This window comes from Myodes glareolus, chromosome X (assembly GCF_982192425.1).
Source record: "Myodes glareolus chromosome X, mMyoGla1.1, whole genome shotgun sequence".
In the NCBI taxonomy this organism is placed as follows: domain Eukaryota; kingdom Metazoa; phylum Chordata; class Mammalia; order Rodentia; family Cricetidae; genus Myodes; species Myodes glareolus.
The window spans coordinates 136,417,338-136,442,244 of NC_142053.1; the positions used below are offsets into that span (position 1 = coordinate 136,417,338).

Sequence of the window (24,907 nt, forward strand, 5' to 3'; positions counted from 1 at the left end):
ATCTGTTGGAAGCCTGAGGCCACCTGTATAGTGCTTCCTCTTGGGTGTTTGTGTTTTGGATTCACAAGATGAACAGGACAAGAGAATAAGTTGTATCTTACCTGGAGACTGTGTGTGAATCATAGAGGGGGACTGATTAACTGTGCTGTGATAGGACGCAGGAGGTGAAGTAAGAGGGTAAGCGCCTGAAGTTCCTGGCTGCTTTGGAAATGGCTGGAAAAAAAAGAAAAGAAAAGTTAATGTTGGCATGGTGGTCAAGCACAGAGAGTGTAAGTGTGGCTGTCTGTCAATAGACAGACATTAGGGTTTGCTACTTTAATTGGCAATAGGAAACATTTACATATGGAACTGTTCAAATTTCACATCAATTATGCAAAATACAAGGTCAGGAAGAATGCTGACTTGCAAGGGTTTGAAAAACAATACAACCCTCATTTTTCACTTGCTTCAACATCACTGCTTCTATCTTTCACAGTATACTTTGCTCATTTTATATGGCACAGCTTTATTTGAATACTTTTATGTTAACATCTGTGAAATCACAGTGAATCTTTTAATTTCTAACTTCTACCTTCTTTAGCAGCAGATAAAAAGTGGTGCACGTAGCTGGTGAGATGGTAGCACACCTCTTTCCGGTCCAATCTTCAGCAGCATACAGACACCCACACATGTGTGCACGCATACACACAAGAGTGAAAAGGTTTCCTAGTTATTGGCCGGGCAGTGGTGGTGTACACCTTTAATCCCAGCATTCAGGAGGCAGAGGCAGGGTTTGAGGTCAGCTTGGTATACAGAGAAAGTTCCCAGGACTGGCTCCATAGCTACTGGGAAACCATATCTCACACACACAAAAAAATTAACTAATAAATTAATTGAGGTGTTCGGCTCATATAGTAATATATAAAAAATTAATTACTTAAATAAAAAGCTTCATATTGATTCACTTTCTGACTCTGCTTATAAAATTCCATAACAATTTATCGCTTGTCAATAAAGAAAGCATGCACTATCCTGTCATGCTCACTGCACACATGGAATTGCCACAGGCCCAGCTTTGATTTAGATAATATCTCTCATAAGAATTTTAATCTTACAACACCAATGAACCTCTTGCAGAGAACCACATGCAGAATCTGGTGCTTTCAAAGCATTCTTGGTATAAAGGTAATACATTCTATTGCCAGAGGATCAAGACAGCCTAGTTTTGTTAAAGACTATTGGAGGAAAACTTACAACAGTTTGTCAAATGTTGGACCAATATGAGTGAGTGCATCTAAGCACCATCCCCAGAAAACAAAAATAAAAAAAAATTAAATGCACAATTTGATGAACGTTTAAAAGTTTAACTAGCCTAGCCAGATATGGTGGAACATACCTTTAATGCCAGCACTGAGGAGGCAGAGGCTGGTGGCTTTCTATAAGTTTAAAGACAAACTGGTCTACATATAAACTCCAGGCCAGACAGAGCTAGTTAGAAAAACCCTGTCTCAAAAAAGTAAATAAATAAATTGCAGTATCTACCAGTATATCAGTCTTTCCAAGTCTTTAGCGCCTCCTCATAGATCTGCAACTGTTCTGATTTCCATCATTCCAACCCAGTCTTCTTAACATACCAAGACTGATAGCCTGAGTTCAATTTCCAGGACCCATGTGGTAAAAGAAAAACTGACTCCAGCAAGTTGTCCTCTGCCCTTCACATGTGCTATGCCACTTACAAACACACAAAATAAATAAGTGGTGAAAAAGAAAGTTTCAGGTGGGGCGGCACACATCTTTAATCCCAGGACTTGGAAGATACAGGCAGGCATGAGTTTGAGGGAGATGAGGACAGTCAAGGTCAATTAGTCTCAAAACTTTTTTGACTCCCCAAGAACTCTGAGTGGCATTGTCAGACATTTGATTTAGAAATAAACAACACCAACAATAAAAGGCAAAGAATTCCTAGAGTTTTTACAAAGTGATAAACTGTTCTAATGCTCCTAGAACACACTGACTTTTCCTTAATCTACCCACATCTAATCCTTTTGCCCTAGATATGAGATTTCCATCTGGGAGAGTAGTCAGAGGCTAGGGCTCAACTTGCAGATGCAGGAAGGAGTCAGAAAAGAGCTGAAAGTTTTGGAGATGTGATCATATGGCTTGGTGAAGCTGTCTGTGGAAGAACCTTTGAAATGATACCCTGGCTCTGCAGAGTCCTTAGTGAACATCAGTAGACTTAAAGCGGCTGTCTTTCAGGAGACAGTGAGGTTGCTCCACAGCAGGCTACTTCATATCCAGCAAATGACTATTTTCTTCATCTAGACTCCTTTGCTTTAAGTACATGTGTGATCCGAGGACCTGAGGCCAATGTCTTTTTCATTACTGTTCATTTCCTATCCTTGGAGGTCTTATTGTCTCCGTCACCAGTTTTGTTTTCCCTAAGGATTTCCTGGGCTTAGTTGAGACTTCCAAAGACATCTTGCTTCTCAACAAAGAAATGCTAACACTTACAGAAGCTGTGGAGTTCCACAGATGGGACCGTGGAATTTCAGGGAGACGTTACCTGTTGCTGAGGTGGTTGGAGCTGTGATATTAAAGAGTCCATCATATCACCTCCTATAGGAGAAGGGGGGTTATCATCCTCATTTACAGATCTTCTCCGAGCATCCTGATTGCTGTCAACAAACATGTTCAGGAATGTCTAAGGATATAAATGAGCAAAAATTAGTAAAAGCATTTTTAAAGTATTTTCTTACACGTGTTCGTGTATGTGCGTGTGTGAACATGTGCAGGTGTGTACCATAGCATTTCTGTGGTGGGTAAAAAACACCTTGCCAGAGTCAATTCTTCCCTTCCACTATGGGGGTTTCGCAGATAGGACTCAGGTTGTCAGGCTTTATGGAAAATGCTTTACATGTTGAATCATCTTGCCAACTTAAGTAAAACATGTTTGATCATGGAGAATATTGTAACAGCAGCATATTAAGTATATCCCTGAAAACAATATAAGGACAAGCTAAAAGAGATGACAAATTCTGGACAAAAAGATGAAATTAAGGAAAACTGCTAATAATAAAAACACCTAAGTAATAGCCAGGAGTATGCCTTTAATCCCAGTACAGAGGCAGAGGCAGGAAGATGTCTGAGAGTTTGAGGTTAGCTTGGTCTACAGAGTGAGTTCGGGGACAGCCAGGGCTAAACACAGAAACTCTGTCCCAAAACAAACAAACAAACAAAAAAACCTAAGAAAAATAAGTATATTGTGAGACCTGGCATACTCAGACCCAGAAAGACAAACCATATAAGTAACCATAAAATTTCCTATTACTAAAAGGTTTCTTTTTCTTCTTCTTTTTTGGTGGTGGTGGTGGTGGCATGAGACAGGATCTCACTATGTAGTCCTGGCTAACATAGAACTCACTATGTATGTAAGACCAGACTGGTAATTGAACACAGAGATCTACCTTAATGTGTTGGAACTAAAAGCATGTGGCAAGCATGCCTGGCACAGGGTCTCACCTTTTTGTTTGTTTGGTTTGGTTTTGAGATAGGGCTTCTCTGAGTAACAGCCCTGGCAGTCCTGGAACTTGTTTTATAGACCAGGCTGGCCTCCAACTCACAGACATTCACCTGCCTCTTCTTCCAAAGTGCTGGGATTAAAGGTGTGTGCCACTACCTGGCTATTACTTAGCAGGTTTTGTTGTTAACAGTTTCTTAATCTAGAAAATGTGACTGAAAACCTGGGTAACAGTTAAGTGTATTACCATCGCATGGTGTCACATGCCTGAAATCACAGCACATAACAGTCAGGAATAGGAGGAGTGCTGGGTTAGACCCTAGCCAGGAACATACGACAAAATTTAAAAAAAAAAAAAACAAACTAAGTGAAAGAACTAGGCCAGGGAGATGGTGTACTTGATAAAGCTATTGGTACAGAAACATGAGGATTTCAGTTTTTTGCTTTTTGATTTTTTGTTTGTTTGTTTGTTTGTTTGTATTTTTCGAGGCAGGGTTTCTCTGTGTAGCTTTGGAACCTGTCCTGGAACTTGCTCTGTAGACCAGGCTGGCCTCAAACTCACAGAGATCCGCCTGCCTCTGCCTCCTGAGTGCTGGGATTAAAGGGTGCACCACTATTGCCTGGCAAAGATTTCAGTTTTGATGCCCAGAACCCATGTTAAAAAGCCAGATATGGCACTGAGAAAGTTTAATCTCAGCGTTTGGGTAGATGCAGACAGTAGGCTCCCTGCAGCTTGCTGACTAACTAGTCTTGTTGAATCAGTGGGCTCCAAAAATCAGTGAAAGGCTCCATCTCACAAACAAACAGCAGGGCGTGGTGCCGCATACACAGAGAAACCCTGTATAGAATAAACAAAATAAAAAACCCAAATAACAACAAAAAGGAAGATAAAGAATTAAAATAGCTGACATCAACCTATGACCTATGTATATACATACATTTCTAAAAAACAAACATGTACATCCCCTCCAGCCAGTTAATGTTGGCACTTTAAATTGCATAATTTTAATCTTGAACCATCCTAAATGAGACAGTCTTTCGAAATAAGATGTAATTAAAAACTTAAGCAAGGATAATAGAGTTTGTCTCAAGCAAACACACAATGTCTCTCAGTGTATGTATGTATGTATATATGTATGTATGTATGCATGTATGTGCAGTACGGGGTCAGGAGGGGCACTGGGTCATCCTCTTAGACAGTGTCTCACTGAATCTGAAGCTATTCAGGCTGGCCAGTACACTCCAGTGATCTGCCTGTTTCCACTCAACAATGGGGTTACAATTATATTCAGCCATGCTTGGCTTGTTCTTTTTTTATACAGGTGCTAGGAATTTAAACTCAAACTTTCTTTTTACCATAGCAAGTGTTCATATCCACTGAGATACATTCCCAGTTCCTGAGTCTCCTTTTAATACCCCTTTCCTGGTCTTCAAATAAGCATGCCAGAACAAAGTCTTTCAAAGAGATGTACAAGAAACACTAAAATTACTGAAAAGAATTTTTAAAATAGTAAGTCAGAGAAAAAAAGAAAAAAAAAGTAGTGATGCACTCTGGAAGATGGTAAAGCAGATGGCTGAACCACCTGATAAGAAGAGTCATATCCTAAGCAAGCCATGGGGAAAGCCAAGAGGCAAAGCTATTTCCATCCAGATCCTCAAGACACGTTGGAAGTAGCAGTGCCAGATACCTCTTTCACATGGCAGCTCACACCTGTCTGTAACTCTAGTTTCAGGGCATGCAGGCACACAAGTGGTATATAGGCATTCGTGCAAACCAAACATCCATCCATGTTAAACAAAATAAAAATTAAAAGGGTACCATACTTAACCCGGGCATTAAAAACCATATATTTAAAGTAGAGAAGGTTTTTCTTTCTCCTCTCTTTTGACCTCCTGTAATTGGGGAATCGGATGTACAAAATCTCTGCAAATTCACAAGAAGCCCCCCCCCCCCAAAGACCTAAAACTACTGACTTTGGGAGTATGGCCAAGAAGACTGTCCTGGAATGAATACCAGAGTCTTCAAACCTGCTCTTCCAGAGGTCCTGAGTTCAATTCCCAGCAACCATATCATGGCTCACAACCATCTATAATGAGATCTGGTGCCCTCTTCTGGCATACAGGCAGAACACTGTATGTAAACTTTTACCGGCCAGGCAGTAACATCTAACAGAAAACAAGGTAGAATTAAAGCATCTTACAAAGAACTTTCCCAGAGCTTTCAGATGTGAAGAGTCAACTTAGTAATACAAGGTTCAAGTTAGTCACAATACAATGTAGCAAAAAAGGAAACAAGTCTTCAAACATTTTATAAAGATAATCATAGCCGCCGGGTGGGAACATACACCTTTAATCCCAGCACTCAGGAGGCAGGGGCAGGCAGATGTCTGAGTCCAAGGCCAGCCTGGTTTACAAGAGCTAGTTCCAAGACAGCTAGGGCTGTTATACAGAGAAATCATGTCACAAAAAACAAAACAAAACAAACAACAACAACAAAAAGATGATCATAGTCTAGAATTCTATACTTAGGCACTCTCAGATTAGTAAACAAAAAACATTGTCAAACACACAAGAAGGTCTCAGACACCCTCCATGATCTGCACTCAATCTCCTGTGTACCTTCTCCCAAGCAGCTACTGTAGTACATAGTAGTACCATACTACTACCAAAATAGTGAAGAAAGAAAAATACATGGGGTCTGTAAGGGCTAGTCTGAAATGTTAGCTGCAGGAATCTAGAGTTGCACAGAGGACAAAGTTCTAGGTGTGCCTATGTAGCAGGTTCCAGAGAGGTTTAACTAAGTTGGATCCTGAATGTGGGCTGCATCCTTCCATGGGCTTGATGTCTGAAGTACTGAACTGAATAAAGGAGACAGACGGCAAGTGTAACATCTGCATTCAATTTGTTCTGCTTCCTGACTATGAGCACAATATAACAGTGCACCTCAGACTTCTGTTGCCATGCATTTCCTGCCATGCTTTGACTACTTTTTTTTGTTTGCATGTATACATGTAATGTGCACAATTACATACATGTGCATGCATGTGTAGGCCCAAAGGGGACACCAAGTATCTTCATAGTAACAAAAATACTAAAAAAAAAAACCCTACCCAATCACAACTGCTACCTAACCATATTGCAAAACTGGAGAAAAGCAAATGTATTTATTTATACACTAGGAGCAGCCTGAAAGAGGAAAGAGTACATAAAACCAAATTTCCAAAGTAGTAAATCCTCCATTTTCAGGAGAGAATCATATAATGCCATTAAGCAAAAATTCAACAAGTAATAGTTTATCTTATTACTTAGATATATGATTATATAAATACCAAGAGAAGCATTGCTAGCTAACAAGTAAAAACAGATTATATGAGAGTGGGAACATACAAGGAGTGGAAGTTTTCAAGACCGGCATTTGGAACTATTAGAATTCCAAATATGAACACAGGCAGCTGACTCTCATAAGGCTCTCCGGCAATAAAGTGTTCCATTAAAGTCCCAAAAATATGGGGCCACTAGATCCATTAGATCTAACTCTAATGGATGAACTGACATTGTGGAGTCCCTTCTTTATGAAGAGATACCTTGCTCAACCTAGGTGGGGTTGAGGAGTGTAGGGTTGGGTCCTGCTTTAACAAGGCGATGGAGCAGACTTAGCAGACTTCCCAGGGAAGGCCTTAACCTCTGAGGAGAGGATGGGGGTGGAGAAAAAGTAAAGGAACAGGAAGAAGAGAGAAGGGGGGGAACTTGAATTGGCATGTAAAGATAGATAGATAGATAGATAGATAGATAGATAGATAGATAGATAGATAGATAGTCCCAAAGAGCAAATGCTTATTCATGAGAGAGTGAGGAAACAAGAGGCCTCCTAAGAGTTCATGTACACAAAACAGTACTTGATGCAAATTCTAGATCATCCAGAAGGAAGTCAGAGAGAAGATACACTTTACTACTCATTAAATTCTAATGGGACAGCATTTCTCTCTCAGAGTAACTGTTTTCAAGATTATGTTTATTTAGTCTACCATTCTGTAACACCGAAGCTTATTACCTTTAATCCTGGTGCAGGATAGAAACCTTCAACTAACTTGCTGTTATCAAAAAGACTATAGGCACCATCCCGTATTGCCACAACACCGCGACTACGACAGTATATGTCAATGCAGTACATGTTCCTGAAGGCCAGTCTGATGTGGGTGGATGACTGCGGTAGAATGGAGAAACACTGGTAGGCAGTGTTAGTTCTCTGAGTCAAGCCCAACATTGGCACAGTAGGGAGTTTGTTGATGGCGTTTAATGGTGCCTGAGTATCAAATAACACCTAGAAGAAACAAACACAAAGAGGTCATCCAGTTGCCATGCAACTACAAAAAACTTAGAATATTCTATGTATCACTGTCACAAATGAGCATTCCAGGCACATCCTATAAAGTTTTCACTTGAAGTTTAATGAAATTCTCAAGATGATATTTAAAAAAATCACATACGACAAAAGCATCCATCTTAGTTATTAAAGACAAATGCAGATGATCTTGAGACATTTTGCATGACACACTATCACTAATAAGTCTTATTTTTAGACAGAATAGGGAACTTAATTACCTGTAACAACTGAACCACATTTGGTGTTTTGTTGAACATTTCTTGAAGTTGATGAAGAATGGTATTGTGACAGTTACTGCAACCTGAGTTTGGGCCAACTGTTCCCAAAGAAATGTGAAATTTCTGATGACTAGAATTCCACTGGATACTAATCTAAATCAGAGAGAGCACATTTAAGAAAGCTGAAGTTGATTTGAGATTTGAGATGAAGAACAAAATGTTAAAAGTTGCCAAATATTTAAATGAGATCTTTTCTGAAAATGAGTAACGTGGTAAAATTTAGACCCAAATTCCAAGAAAAAAAATCATTAAATTTTAGTAATTAACACACATGTTCCTCAGGTGTTTCTTTTTCTCTTCAACTGCAGACTCCTATTCTCAGTGCTACCAATTAAGGGGCACTGTCATAAAAAAGAAGGAAGCTGCCTCAAACACAGTTTCATTCAATTACCACGTTTTAAAACACAAGTAATTTCTGATATTACTATAAGAAGAAGAGTTTGTTTATCTACTTGCTTATTTAGTGTGTATTGAGTGTTCTCCTACAAGTCTCTACGTGTACCCCATGTGTGCCTGGTGTCCAAGGAGGTCAGAAGAGGGGACCAGGTTCCCTGGACTTGGATTTACAGATGGTTGTGAGCTGCCATGTGGGTGCTGGGAACCAAGCAGGATCGGCTCTGAGAGCAGTATAGGTTCTCAATCACCGAGTCCTATCTTTAGCCCCCAGTTGATTTCAATTTTAAGGAAAAGAAGAAAGTATAGATTACAGGGAGTACATTTAGGGTTAAGAGGGGCTGGAAAGATGGTTCAGAGGTTAAGAGCACTGGCTGCTCTTCCAGAGAACCCAGGTTCAATGCCCAGAACCCACATGGCTATTCTCAATTGTAATTCCAGTTCCAGAAGATCTGACACCTTCATAGAGACATACATGCAGGCAAAACTCCAAAGCACATTAAATATATACATCTTAAAAATAGAAGATAGGAGCATACAATGACTATATTCAGAAGTCAAACCAAAGCTACATACACACACACAGCCACCTATAAATACTCCTCCTAACAATAGTCATGAAATACAACTAATTTGAAATCAGTGAAGGAAAAAAATGTCAACAAAAGAGCTTGTTTTAAAATCAAGAACATATATACACTAAAGATATAATTTTTTCTCAATTTCAAAGGATTAAGCATATAATACTTTTATTACAGCAAAGCATTTAAAATTTACCATTTTATCTATGGTTTTACTTGAGCCCTTATTTAAGGCAATTTCCTTTCCTTTCTTCTTGAAACAGTGTCAATAAGTAAACTAGGAAAGTCTTGAAACCAAGATCCTCCTGACCCAGCCTCCAGAGTGCCAGCTTAAAGGTATATACCACCATGCCTGGCAGCTTTCATTTGTTTTAGGGTTTTTTTTCCCTTCGGTTTTTTTCGAGACAGGGTTTCTCTGCAGTTTTCTGAGCCTGTCCTGGAACTAGCTCTTGTAGACCAGGTTGGCCTCGAACTCACAAAGATCCACCTGCCTCTGCCTCCCGAGTTGTTTTAGGTTCTTAATTTTTTAAAGACACATGAGATGTTTTAATCCATAGACTTACTGAGCTTCCTTTGGTAGTTCCATAACACAAGATAAGTTTTCGATAATTATAAACACGAACTTCTGAGAAAATATTCAGATGAGCAGGTATGTCTATGCAGAAACAAACCAAAAAAAGCATTATTAGTACACATAAAGTTTTAAAAGTAGATTGGAAAAAGAGGGCATTTGGCATATTATATATACTTAGTTTTCTTATGATAAGATCTCCTTTAAGCCCATACTTTGTCTCAAATTCCTTATTCAGCTGAGGGTGACAATGTGCTCCTGATCCTGTTAGGTGTTGTGATTACAGGCAAACATCACCATGCCTGGTTTAATTCTTTTGTAAAAGGCATAAATCAAAAGGAAAGGAGGTCAGAACAGAGAAGTGAAGAAAGATACTGAAAAAGTCTAGCATAGTGGCCAGTATAGCATATCACCTTCTCTGTCCTGGCCTCCTATGTAATCAACTTATGCCAAGAACAGCTCTGTCACTTACTAGCTGGATGCCTTTCAGCGAAGTATTTAAGTCTCTGTGACATGTTTCTGTCATCTGTAAAGTAGGGATACCTACTTCCTAAGTGACGGTACAACTTAAATATGCTGGTGTTAGAACACAGTCCAAAAATGGAGTTGTGTGAGAATTATGAGTGCTTGTGAGAAAACTCCAAGAAAACAAGTCTTATGTCCTCGGTTTCTTCAAAAACATAGAAATGTTCTTGGAATGTGCTTTTGTGGCCCTCCCAGGTGCAGCAGATAGGAGTGAGTTTACTTCAGATTATTCATTACAATTGCTATTGTTATCAGCTTATATGCCTTTATGGAAAAACATGTTTTTGCCATATGTAGCTTGTCCACTATGTGTATTGTATATTTACTTTTTTTCTGAGATAGTATCTCTCTACATAGTCCTGCCTGTCTAGGAATTCACTATGTAGAACAGGTTGAACATTCTTAACACTCAAAGTATAAATTGCCTGGTACTCTGAATAAAGTTGGCTAATACATGAGATTTTAGTCTGCCAAATTTATTGGCTCCATTCTCCTGGGTCCCCCCATCTCTAGTGTGTTTATAGACAGCGTGTACAGAGTAAATGAGCAGAATAGTGTGGTAACCAGAAGTGTATTACTCACAAGCTGTTTATATGCCCAAATTTCTAGAAATAATAGAAAATTAACAGTTATATTCTCTGAAAAAAAAAGAAATTAAAGGCTGAGGTAAAGGAGACAATTTTTTTTAGATTTTTTTTTCTCCCCTTTGGTTTTTCGAGACAGGGTTTCTCTGTAGCTTTGGAGCCTGTCCTGGGAACTAGCTCTTATAGACCAGGCTGGCCTCAAACTCACAGAGATCCGCCTGCCTCTGCTTAGATATACTTTTTGACTATTCACTTTTTAAAGCAATGTACATAAGCGACCCCAAAAACTCTACCAAAGAACTCCTACAGCTGATAAACACCTTTAGTAATGTGGCAGGATACAAGATCAACTCCAAAATATCGGTTGCCCTCCTATACACAAAGGATAAAGAGGGAAATCAGAGAAACATCACCTTTCATAATAGCCACAAATAGCATAAAATATCTTGGGGTAACTCTAACCAAGGAAGTGAAAGACCTATTTGACAAGAACTTTAAGTCCTTGAAGAAAGAAATTGAGGAGGATACCAGAAAATGGAAAGATCTCCCCTGTTCTTGGATTAGGAGAATCAACATAGTAAAAATGGCAATTCTACCAAAAGCAATCTATAGATTCAACGCAATTCCCATCAAAATTCCATCAAACTTCTTCACAGACCTTGAGAGAACAATAATCAAGTTTATATGGAAAAACAAAAAACCCAGGATAGCCAAAACAATCTTATACAATAAAGGAACTTCTGGAGGCATTACCATCCCTGACTTCAAACTCTATTACAGAGCTACAGTATTGAAAACAGCTTGGTATTGGCATAACAGAGAAGTTGACCTATGGAATCGAATAGAAGACCCGGGTATTAACCCACAAACATATGAACACCTGATATTTGACAAGGGAGCTAAAGGCATACAATGGAAGAAGGAAAGCATCTCTAACAAATGGTGCTGGCATAACTGGATGTCAACCTGTAGAAGAATGAAAATAGATCCATATCTATTACCATGCACAAAACTCAAGTCCAAATGGATTAAAGACCTCAACATTAATCTGACCACTTTGAACCTGATAGAAGAGAAAGTGGGAAGTAGTCTACAAGATATAGGCACAGGAGACCAGTTCCTAAGCAGAACCCCAGGAGCTCAGACAATAAGAGAAGCAATGAATAAATGGGACCTCCTGAAACTGAGAAGCTTCTGTAAAGCAAAGGACACTGTCAGTAAGACCAAAAGGCTACCTTCCGACTGGGAGAAGATCTTCACAAATCCCTCATCAGACAAAGGTCTGATCTCCAAAATATACAAAGAACTCAAGAAACTAGACACTAAAACTCTAACTAACCCAATTATAAAATGGGGTACTGAACTGAACAGAGAATTTACAACAGATGAACTCCGAATGGCCAAAAGGCACTTAAGGTCATGCTCAACCTCCTTAGCGATCAAGGAAATGCAAATCAAAACAACTTTGAGATATCATCTTACACCTGTCAGAATAGCCAAACTCAAAAACACCAATGATAGCCTATGCTGGAGAGGATGTGGAATGAGGGGAACACTCATCCATTGTTGGTGGGAATGCAAACTTGTGCAGCCACTGTGGAAATCAGTGTGGCGGTTTCTCAGGAAACTGGGAGTCAACCTCCCTCAGGACCCAGCAATTCCACTCTTGGGAATATACCCAAGAGATGCCCTATCATACCACAAAAGCATTTGTTCAACTATGTTCATAGCAGCACTATTTGTAATAGCCAGAATCTGGAAACAATCTAGGTGCCCCTCAATAGAAGAATGGTTAATAAAGGTGTGGAACATATACACATTAGAGTTCTACTCAGCGGTAAAAAACAATGACATCTTGAATTTTGCATGCAAATGGATGGAAATAGAAAACGCCTTACTGAGTGAGGTAAGCCAGACCCAAAAAGAGGAATATGGTATGTATTCACTCATATGTGGATTCTAACCATAATTAAAGGTCTTTGAGCCTACTATTCGTGATCCTAGAGAAGCTAAATAAGAAGGTGAACCTGTTGAAAATCATGTAGCTATCTGCCTGGAGATTGCAAATAGACAAGAGTCCCAGATCCTTCATCTGACGATGGATGGCGATACAGATGGAGACCCACATTGGAGCACCGGACTGAGCCCCCCATGGTCCAAATGAGGGGCAGAAAAAGGAAGAACATGAAAAAAACTCAGGACCGCGAGGGGTGCGATCACCCACTAATACAAGGGGACTGATCTAATGAGAGTTCACCAAGGCCAGTTGGACTGGGACTGAACGAGCATGTGATCCAACCAGATTTTCTGAATGTGGCCGGATCTCTGAATGTGGCTGGTCCGGAGCCTTTCTGAAAAGCCACTGACAATGACACTGGGACTTGTTTCCTCTGCATATGCTGGATTTTTGGGATCCAGTCTGTTCGGATACTCACCTTCAGGGACCTGGAAGGAGTGGGGAGGAACTTGAACTTCCCACAGGGCTGGAAGCCCTGACTGCTCTTAGGGATGAAGAGGGAGGAGGAGGGGGAGGGGGAGTGGGAGGGTGTTGGGAGGAGGGGCGGAAATGAAAACTTTCATAATTTAATAAACTTTAAAAAAAATAAAAAAATAAAGCAATGTACAGATTTTATTTCTGTTACAGAAAAAGGTACTTTTAATTTAAAAGAAAGATTACACATACCTGGTAGAGAACGTGCAAACTCCAACACACACTCATATAATCGAGCAATGCTACTCCAGTCATTAAGAAACATTTCAACTACTTTTCTACCACCAACAGGTTCGGACAACAGATTTTCATATGTTAGGTAAACATGCCGGGATGGTCCTATAAGATTCAAAAGAGAAGATTAATAGTAATCAATACTTTAAAAATCTAGAAATATGCATAAACAGTATATGAAAAATCTTACCTTGCTCCCTGGTGGAAGTGCCATTAAGCGGACAGTTTGCAAACACTAACTCTGCCACCCATGTGCGGTTATTTCTACCTTGTAATCGGAAAGTGCAATCAAGAAGAGAGCGGTCCAGGGCCTTTTGCGTTTCCTCATTTACTCCCTTACAGGGAGGGATTCTAGTGATGAAAGATAGCACATAAAATGTGATGTGGGAGAATTGTCTGTATTCTGTCAATCATATTTTAATAAAACGCTGATTGGCCAGGCAGGCAGTATAGGCGGGAAAACCAGACAGGAAGTAGAGGTGATGCAATGAGAACAGGAGAATTCTGGGAAGCAGAGAGGTTCCTCAGCCACTCCTGCGCAGATCACTGAAGAGGCAGCATGTAACTTGCCCAGCTGAGAAAGGTACGGAGCCATTATGGCTAACATAGATCAGAATAATGGGTTAAGATAAGTCATAAGAACTAATAAGTAGCCTGACCAAATGGGCCAATCAGTTTATAACCTTATGGAGTCCTGTGTGTGATTTTCTTTGTTGCTTGCCGGCTGTTGGGGTACCGGGCGGGAGAGAAACCCCAACAAGCCGGCCCCCGTCATGTTACATATGGCGCCCAACGTGGGGCGGCTCCTGTTCATCAGAGTCTATGATTTCCTCAATCTTATTAAATCTGCTCACCATTGCCTTCTGTAAGTCCTGAATCTCCTGTCCAGTATTATGCTCCAAAGCCTTCATTAATGATTCTAAGGCATGGAGCTTGTCCGTCAGAGACACTATTTCCTCCTTGGACACAATCGCCTTCATTGATAATTCCAAGGTGTGGAGCTTGTCCGTTAGAGATACGATATCCTCCTTGGACATAATCCTCATGGCATGTACTGTGCCTTCTTGTATGGAAATCCTGTCAATTAATCTATCATACCCTTTTTTGATAAAGTCCGATTTTCACATTCAATGGTTATAATCCTCTCAGCTAATGTTTCAGCACTTACAGTCATGGAGGATTCTAATTCTAGAGAATGAATATCTATCTAGAACATCCTCAAGAAAAGCTAAGGGGACAAAACACTTGTAATTTCATTTTTGAAAACAGGATGTCATAGTACAAATAATAAGGACTCTAGAGTGAGGGATATGCACTAATTCTAATAGTCATATTTAATTGAATCTCAATTATCCAACTATAAAATCAATAGAAGAGTTTCTCTTATGGATCACTCATTAAAAAATACTTATGTGACTAAAACATGCGAATGTTAATTCCCACTTGGAGCAAAATCTTTTTCTTTCAGATTTTATTTATTTACTTCAAATTATGTATACAGTATTTTGCCTGCATGTCTACCTGCAGGCCTGAAAAGGGCACCAGATCTCATTATGGATGGTTGTAAGCCATCATATGGGTGCTGGGAACTGAACTCAAAACTGAACCCAGGGCCTTTTGAGATAAACCCCTAACACTGCAAAAGCAAATTTTAATCATAGCCTTCAATGTCCTAACAAAATTATGGGTTATTTGGGCTGTAGCAATGGCTCGGAGGTTAACAGCATTGGCTGTTCTTCCAGAGGTCCTGAGTTGAATTCTCAACAACCACGTGGTAGTTCAAAACAATCTATAATGAGATCTGGTGTCTCTACTGGCCTTCAGGAACACATGCAGGCAAAATACTGTATTCATAATAAATAAATCTTTTTTAAAAATATGGGTTTCACAATCCCAGAGAACCTAGACAACAAAGAGAATCCTAAGAGAGACATACATAGATCTAATCTACATGGGAAGTAGAAAAAAACAAAATCTCCTGAGTACATTGGGAGCATCGGGACCTTGGGAGAGGGTAGAAGGGGAGGGGAGAAAAATATATAGCTCAATAAAAACAATAAAAAATTAATAAAATTAAAAATTAGGGTTATTTGTTCTTTGTATCTTCCTCCTTTGCAGAACTGACCTTTGTGATAAAGTTTGATTTGTATTAACTCACTTAACATACACAAAATATCTATGCATTTTTCTTCTACAGCTTTATAGACTATTTATCATACATTATGAAGCAATATATCTTAACTGTCATTTCAGTACGAGATGAAAAACAAGGTACTATATTAATTACATAGTATCTCCCAATTTGAGTATCTCTCAGATTTCATAATCATTCATATCAAGGCAAAAACACTAAAATGTATGTAACAAGAAATACAGAAATTTGTTTCAGTTCTCTTATTCAGAATACCTAGAAAAGGGCTTCTCATTTTGGCAACACTTATATTTTTGACAGGGACTTTTTTGTTGCGGAGGGCTATCTTGGGTCACTGTGGCCTCCAGCTACTAGATGCCAGTAGCACTCTGACCCCCATTTCTTAATTAATGATGAGCCTTATGTTCTTTAAAAGGCAAAACTGTCCCACCTCCAAGATGAAAACCATTGGCCTAAAATTTAAAAGCATCAAGAGACAGATTTTTTTTTAATTTTTTTGCATGTGGTATATATAGGTCTGTATTGCACAGAAACAATATAGCATCACAATGTTCTCAACTAAAGCTTACATAACAGATCCTCTTCAACATTCAGCTTTTTGCTTTGCTTTATTTTTCTATATAGTCCAAGATGACCTGGAACTTGGCAGCAATCCTCATGTCTTAGTCAAATGAATTTTGAAATTAGCAGTGGGAACAAAAAACATGCAACATGCATCTGTTAAAAGTTTGTATACTAACAGTACTCGATTCTCCAGAGGATCTACTAGAGCATGGTGCCTGCAGGACTCCACTCCCTCAGGGGCTCTACTACAGCGTGGTGCCTGCAGGACTCCACTCCCTCAGGGGCTCTACTACAGCGTGGTGCCTGCAGGACTCCACTCCCTCAGGGGCTCTACTACAGCGTGGTGCCTGCAGGACTCCATTATCTAGAGGATCTAGGTGAGATTCCAATTCCTTATATTTTCCATCTTCTTGAGCTGATTAACACCCTTCAGCTCAAGCCTAGAAGTAAGTAACTGGATCATTCTAGTCTCTACTGCCTGTTTACATATCCCACTGACATGACTATGTTTTTTTTATAAATCTCTTTTGTCATAAAAAAAAGTTTGTATAAAAAGCTAGCCAAGAAGCAAAGGATCAGAAAGATGAGGGCAGGGGTGAGGCAGAATGTGCCAGACTCTGTGGCTGCACTTTGTGCAAAATTGGCCCTTGGTGGTCATCTTTGCTGACTTCCCAGAGGCATAGCTTGGGCAACACCCTAGTGGGCCTGCATGGCAGCCTGAGAAGTGGACTGCCAGCAGTGAAAAGGCTTGGAACCAGGCACCAGGATCCCTGAGCTCCCTCTGCTTGGAGCTCTCCGCTGAGGCAGATGCATTGTAAGTAGCCCCAGAGGAGGTCAGGTAAGGAATTAGGTGGGAGGAGTGGGAACCATAAACCTATATAATAAACACTGCTATGAAAAGCCAATCACGACAGAGGAAAACACAGCTGAAAGAAGGTAAACAGCTGAGGCATCATCTAGTACTGAAACTCTGAAAAGGCTAGAAAATTTTAACAAAAGAATCAAATATGCATTATATTTCTAGCAATAGTGGAGATGCAATGAGCAATTTCACATCTTTATGAAACTCTAGAATTTGGTGGGAAAAATCAAGATACAAGCTATCTAGCTATTGATAGGCAACAGTGTAGGATAGCCTACTAGTCCCTAGAGAGCAGCTAACCCATGTCTGTAATCACAGCTATTCAAGTCTGAGGGGAATCTCAACTTCAAGGCCAGCCTAAGCAATTATAATTTACATAGTCCCTATATCCATTAGAAAGCAAAAGTTGGCCTTGGTAACATGTTTATAATGGTAGCACAAGGGAGACAATCCCTGACTAAGGAAGTAGAGGCAAGAGAATTAGGAGTTGAACTTGCTACTTAATTTCAAGACAAGGCTACGCTACAGAAAACACTGTCAAAAGGGGGGCGGGTGCAGAATGCATAGCAATGTTGAAAGGTAATTGTGACACAGACAAATGATCCAGGTATGTGTGGCTTTCATGATCAGTCTATATAAACACTGAAATATCAATGCTTGGAAATATTTTGAAGATTTACCTTTCACATATTTGGTAGATAGACAGATATTTTGCTATACAGTAGCCTCTCTCCTTGTTAAGTCAGGGAGAAGCCACACAAGAACCCAATGTATAATCTGTTACAATCAGACCCAGACAATCATAGTGAACGGGGTATTTCATCATCTGGTATTTGGACAAGTTACTATTGAAATATTTAACTTTACCAATCGTTTCATACTAGTTTCTTATGCTCAACTGTTAATAATGGAGGGATATTGTTGGTGCCAAATCAGAATGTAGTTATTGCTTTCACCCAGTTACTGATACTGTTGTGGGAACAGACTGCTACTGTAGAATTAGATGACACTTTAAAATAATTTTTTAATTTATTTATTTGGGCGGGCATGGTGGCACACACCTTTAATTCCAGCACTCGGGAGGCAGAGGCAGCCTTTGCCTCTCTGAGTATAATGCCAGCCTGGTTTAGAGTGAGTTCCAGGACAGGTATCACAGCTACAGATAAAACCCTGTCTCAAAAACAAACAAACAAACAAACAAAACAAAACAAAATGAAACAAAACTATTTATTTTATAAGTGTATGCACTCATATGCCATGCCACATGTGTCAAGGTCAGAGGACAACTTGCACAAGTCTTTCCTTCCACCAAGTGGATTCTGGAGATTAAACTAAGGTAGACCAGCTTGGCAGCAGATAACTTTACCTCCCCCCTCCAAGACATCTCTTGAGTTTGGTCCAGCACATTGCTATGGAGAGCCTTATGTCATCTGGCAGATCCCAAACTACTTCCTGTAAATTCCTCCCAGAAAAACCTTTGTATATAATGTATACTTAGTGTTTAATATGTAAGGATGGATGTAGGAAGACAAACGGGGGGAAGGGGGTGATACAACACAGCTGTATGATTCTCTATTAAGTTATGATGTGTCTTGTCATTAATACTAATGATGAGTGCTTAGTACACAAGTTGAGATTGAAACTGAGCGCATCATGTCATGAATCATTCTTTATTTGTAGTAACCAGTTTCTTCTGAACTATCCAAATAAAACAACAACAACAAAAACCATAACTAACTGCTTCATTCCCTGTTTTTGTTTATTTGGAAATTTTAGGTATAGTGTTTACCTGGCATGGATTACTACAACTAGAACTTTATGTTAAAAGAAAATTCCATAAGCTGACTTCCACTTAATCCATTCAACTTTATCTTATTGAAATGTATAAGTAACTGTCAAAGTGATTCATCTTGGGTGTTATAACAAATCAATTTCTCTTCAAATAAGCTAAACTACCTTTTAACGTTATCTACATATTTCTGTACATTTATATTTGTTTTCTTTTTGAAGACAGAGTCTGATGCAGTCCAGACTGAGTTTACGCTCACTGTGGAGGCAAAGGTAACTTGAATCTTTACTCTCAGCTCAGCACATGTACAAATCAGTAATCCCAGCAATTGCAAAGTGGGAGCGGGAGGATCAATTCAAGGCCATTCTCAGCTACATAGCAAGTTTGTGGCCACCTTGGGATACTAAAGTCTCTGTCTTAAAAGAGAAGAAAATAAAAAAGACACCAAACTCCTTTCCATTTGTCTCAGCCTGGTAAATACAGGGATTCTAAGCATGCACCACATACATTCAAAGTGTGCATTTGTCGTGATGCTGCTTTACCCTATTTGGTGTAACAAGCAAAGGAACTTTCCATTTTAAATAACAATAAAATGTTAGCAATGTTATTTAACAATAAAAATGGTTCAAGTTTCTCAGGAGAATGAGGTTCAGCAACACAATAAGAATTTTTAGTTGGAACTTAAGATGTAACTTAGACGGCAGAAATCTTGTATAGCATGCAGGAGGCCTTAGGTTCTATCCCAAGTATCACACATCAATTACTTTTGTATTATTATGTATCTTTTATTACTACCATAATGACTTTTATAATTATATATTTTTTAGATAATTATAGAAAGGGCATATGCTACCTGGGCATAATGGATCCTGTCTATAATCCAAGGAATTGGGAAGTTTAGTGAGGAGGATCACTGTGTTCAAAACTACCCTGGACTACAGAGTGACAACCTGTCTCATACTATTCTCCTAAAAAGTAAGAGAGAAGAAATTGCCAATGTTGGATAAATGATCTTCAACTTGAGTACTGAGGACTTCCCAACCTTTCTCCTTATAACACAGCCATTCTTGGGGAAGTTCTAAAGCAGCCAATTCACATGGACATTTCACCTTGAGTTTGAGAATATAAATGCAGACGTGTCTTCTTTTTATATTAGGCAGATAAATCTTTTCATCAGATCCATCTGGTTGGAAAATGAAAGCACAGAACATGCCTGCATATTTCAAAATAAGAACTAAGGAGACTCCTTCAAATTTTAGTTCTCAACTACAGTAGACGTTTGAAAGTACATCCCATGTCATTTTTAGTTTTTGCTACTAGTGTTAAGATTTTTGAGACACGATCAACTTTGATCATGCCAGTATGATTACATGAGTAGAGAAAATAAAACCAGATCCCGCCAAAGGGAATCTGATATAACTACTACTGTAAAATATACAAGATTAAAGAAGCAGGGGACAAAGAGAGTTGGCTCAGTAGTTAACAGCACTGTTTACTCTTCCAGAAAGCCAAAAATCGATCCCCAGGACCCACATGGCAATTCACAACCGCCTGTAACTCCAGTTCCAGAAGAACTCAATGTCTTCTTCTGTCCTTCACACACAGCGCATAGACATCCAGGCAGATGAAGTAGCCATATACATAAATTTTTAAAAATAATATAAAAAGTGAGGAAAATATTTCATGAACAAAGAGGGTGAACCACATCTAAAAACTTCAAAAAGTGTAATTTAAACAGTTATTCCCTGGGTGATGTTTCTCTAGTATTCAACAACTTGAGAAATTAGGCTAAAGTTACCTATGGCACATGTTTTTGTTTCTTGAGATGATCATCTCACTATGAGGTCCACACTAGTCTGGATCCTCTGAGCTCAGCCTCTTAACTAACTGGGGGTATTGGAATGTGCTCCATCTTCCAGTTTCAGATAGTTTCTTAGTGCCATTGAAATAAGTTCTATATTGATGAAAGACACAAAACTCTATGGGCGCTAACCCTTTTCACCTTACACCTCCATGTTCAATTCTCCTTATCTCCTGCCTTGCTGAACATTCAGGTCTGGCATGCTGAGCTTTCTCTTACTTCCAACCATTCACATTAGCAGTTATCTCCTCTGGTTAGAACCTTCTACTCTAATTACATGTCCCTGTGCTCTGGCTAATTCTCACCGCTCTCAGTCTAAGTACAACTGGCACCTTCTTGGGAATTTCCATCTTGACTGGCGAACTAGGCCATATCTCCCTGCTATGTGAATCCAAAGTATTCTGCAGAGCCTTACAAAAATAAAGCCTGAAGCACAATAATATTCAAAAAATTATGAATAACAAATGAAAGATATGCAGAGAAATGATGCCCTAAAATGCAAATGGTGCTGAATTGCCACTCAACAGGTAGAAGAGAAACTCCTCTGGACCTCAGCAATTCTACAAAGAAATCTATCACAAACACACACAGATGTGAGGTCTGTTCTATGTGCTTTCAAAGGAGACAAATTGTCCTTCAGCATGGCTGCAAATTGTGGTACCATGTTAGATACAGAACAAAGGCTTACTTTAGTAAGCGAATTGCATGGCTGAAACCATCACCTTCCACTTGCACTCCTTGATGTGGTATCTCCAGGTTGGACAACTGGAAAGAGAAAATGGACAGAAGTATTAAACTGTTCATTTTACAAAAGAAAGTAGCTTTTCTCTACACCTTAATCTATTTTCATCCCATCTGTTCTAAGGCAGCCTTTCTCAAATTGACAAGTTATAAGGAATGAGCACTGTTATTATTAGACTTCTGTGGAACTTATAGTAAGGCAACTGCAAGGCAAAGGAGCTTGAGATTCTCTAGCTTAAATCTGCACAGTAGACAAATCTTCAAAATTCAGGAGATAACCCATTTTTGCTACAAGCTAAAAGTAATCCAGAATAAGTTATAGTGGTTCCAAACAAAGCAACTAAGAACTAAGGCTGGTTTTATTTGCGATTCTACTGTTTGATCAAAAAGAAACTTAAGTCAGGCATATGTAGGCTGAAACTCATTCAGTGGAAGATAGAATGGCATGTCAGAAGGTCCTCTGATTGAGCAAAGAAATGCTTGACCTCAGCAAATAAAGGTAAGTCTTCTATGATGGAAGTTTTACATACCCTATTTCAACAATGATTTAAATGTTTGTTTAGCCCTATTTTGAGGACCAGGAAGAACATAAGTATAGAAACTAGCTAATGACCAAATAAATAAGAGAAGTTCAGACTCAAAAATAAAAGCTCAAAAAATAGCTTGCTATCAATAAAGAGAGAAACACTGCAAATAAGATTACCCATAGCTATTCACAGCACAGGGTACATTATTATAATATCCTTCTCATAGAAGAGAAAGTGGGAAGCACACATGAACTCACTGGCACAGGAGATCACTTCCTAAATATAACCCCAGTAGCACAGACACTAAGAGAAACAATTAATAAATGGAGCCTCCTGAAACTGAGAAGCTTCTATAAAGCAAAGGACACAGTCAACAAGACAAAATAGCAGTCTACAGAATGGGAAAAGATCTTCACCAACCTCACATCAGACAGAGGTCTGATCTCCAAAATATACAAAAAACTCAAGAATTTGGTCATCAAAAGAACAAATAATCCAATAAAAAATGGGGTACAGACCTAAACATAAAACTCTCAACAGAGGAATCTAAAATGGCTGAAAGACACTTAAGGAAATGTTCAACATCTTTAGCCACCAGAGTAATACAAATCAAAACAACTCTGAGATTCCATCTTACACCTGTAAGAATGGCCAAGATCAAAAACACTGATGACAACTTATGCTGGAGAGGATGTGGAGTAAAAGGAACACACCTCCATCGCTGGTGGGAATGCAAACCAGTACTTTAAGCTTTAGATTTCAGTATGGCGATTTCTAAGGAAATTAGGTAACAACCTTCCTCAAGACCCAGCAATATCACTTTTGGGTATATATCCAAAGGATGCTCAATCATGCCACAAGGGCACGTGCTCAACTATGTTCATAGAAGCTTTGTTTGTCATAGCCAGAGTCTGGAAACAACCTAAATGCTCCTCAACCGAAGCACAGATAAGGAAAATGTGGTACATTTACACATTGGAGTTCTACACAGCAGAAAAAAATAATGACATCTTGAAATTTGCAGACAAATGGATGGATCTAAAAAGCATCATGTTGAATGAGGTAACCCAAACCCAGAAAGACAAATATCATATGTACTCACTCATTAGTAGCTTTTAGAAGAAAGCAAAGAAAAAACAGACTACAATTCATAGTTTCAGAGAACCTAGACAACAAAGAGGACTCTAAAGAGAGACATACATTAATCTACATGGTAAGTAGAAAAAGATAAGACCTCCTGAGTAAATTGGAAGCATGGGGTCTCCCATGGGGACCATGGGAGAGGGTAGACAGGGAGGGGAGAAGAAGGGAGGGAAGCAAGGAAAAATTTATAGCTCAATAAAAAACAGTTTAAAAAAATTAAAAAAGAGCACTGGTTGCTTTTCCAAGGGATACAAGCTCAATTCCCAGCACCACATGGCGGCTAGAGGATAAAACACCTTCACACAGACATACATGCAGGCAAAACACCAACATACAAACATACACATACAAAAAAAACAAGCAATAATAAAAAAATAGAGGTTGCAGCAGGCATAATGGTATATGACTGTAATCCTAGTACAGGAAAGTAGAAGTGCAAACACAAGAAATTATGAGTTTATCTTTAGCTACATAGCAAGTTCAAGGAGAGCCTAGAGAACATGAGACCCTTCAAAAAACAAGAGAAAATAAAAATAGACTGGTTACCTCCCTTTACATTCATATTTGGGGATCATGGTAGGTATCACAAAACCATATTTTTTACTGGTATTTTGTCTGCAGGCATGTCTATGTGAAGGTGTCAGATACCCAGGAGCTGAAGTCACAAACAGTAGTAAGCTACTGTTTACAGTAGTAAACATGTGGGTGCTGGGAATCAAACCCAGGTTCTCTAGAAGAGTAGCCAGTGCAATTAACAGCTAAGCCATCTCTTCAATCCCTACAATACCACATTAATAAAGGAAATTGACTCTGCATCAGCTAACTGCTTCTTCCATAATACCAAAGTAGACATTTATCTTAATATTTTTCTGACTTACTTCTCAAAAATAAATCTAGTATTATTAGTATTCAAACAGCACGTATTACTTTACAAACTCAACAAAGAGACATGCTTTATTAAATAGTCATTTCTGGTAGACTTAAACAATGTTCCTACTATGAAGTAGAAGACATTAATTCTTAAAAGTTGTCTACTTTCAGCTGGGCAGTGGTGGCGCACACCTTTACTCCCAGCACTCAGGAGGCTGAGGCAGGCAGATCTCTGTGAGTTCAAGGCCAGCCAGATCTATAAGAGCTAGTTTTAGGATAGTTACGGCCATTACACAGAGAAACCCTGTCTCGAAAAATAACCAAAAAAAAAAAAAACCCCACAAAAAAAAAATCAAAAAAAGTAAAGTTATCTATTTTCTTTAATTGGGAAGAATTTAATTTCCATCATCTAAGGAGAAGAATATGAGCTGATGGATTGGGAGATAAAAGAGCTTGTGTGTACTTGTGTGTACCCGAGACCAATTCTCCAGCTGGAAACACAACTTGAAAATTCTGAACTTACCTCCAATCGAAGTCCTACAAATGGCATATTGGTGTCACACATAGCAACAAAATGAGCTAGAACTTTATTGAAGGCACACATTTCTCCTGTTCGTTTGGCTTTCTTGCATTCTACTGGACATGGGTCATCAGACAGCTAGAAATTAAAAATTTTTTTTAACTGTGTACAAAATTACAATTCACCAAGGCAAATAAAGCTCTACAACAAAGTTCAGGGTTAACACAAAAAATAAGACCTGTCAACAAAGACACATTGAGCAAATCATAACCCAGACACAAGTAACATAGTAGTTAATAAATATTTTATGTTTAGCAAGTTGTTTTGTATGAAATTTATCA

General features: G+C 39.0%; 1 protein-coding gene across 2 annotated transcripts in view; it reads right to left on the reverse strand.

The window, feature by feature from the left end:
* The window catches only part of Med14 (mediator complex subunit 14), a 93,477-nt gene that overhangs the window by 18,547 nt on the left and 50,023 nt on the right, over positions 1-24,907 (reverse strand). For both annotated transcript variants that reach the window (XM_087902494.1, XM_087902493.1), the window contains exons 15-23: positions 24,570-24,704; positions 21,454-21,530; positions 13,728-13,888; positions 13,496-13,642; positions 9,696-9,787; positions 8,099-8,251; positions 7,548-7,817; positions 2,543-2,680; positions 102-213 (exon numbers count right to left, since the gene is read on the reverse strand). In XM_087902494.1, the coding sequence (XP_087758620.1) occupies positions 102-213; positions 2,543-2,680; positions 7,548-7,817; positions 8,099-8,251; positions 9,696-9,787; positions 13,496-13,642; positions 13,728-13,888; positions 21,454-21,530; positions 24,570-24,704 (1,285 nt within the window). The remainder of the gene's footprint in view (positions 1-101; positions 214-2,542; positions 2,681-7,547; positions 7,818-8,098; positions 8,252-9,695; positions 9,788-13,495; positions 13,643-13,727; positions 13,889-21,453; positions 21,531-24,569; positions 24,705-24,907) is intronic.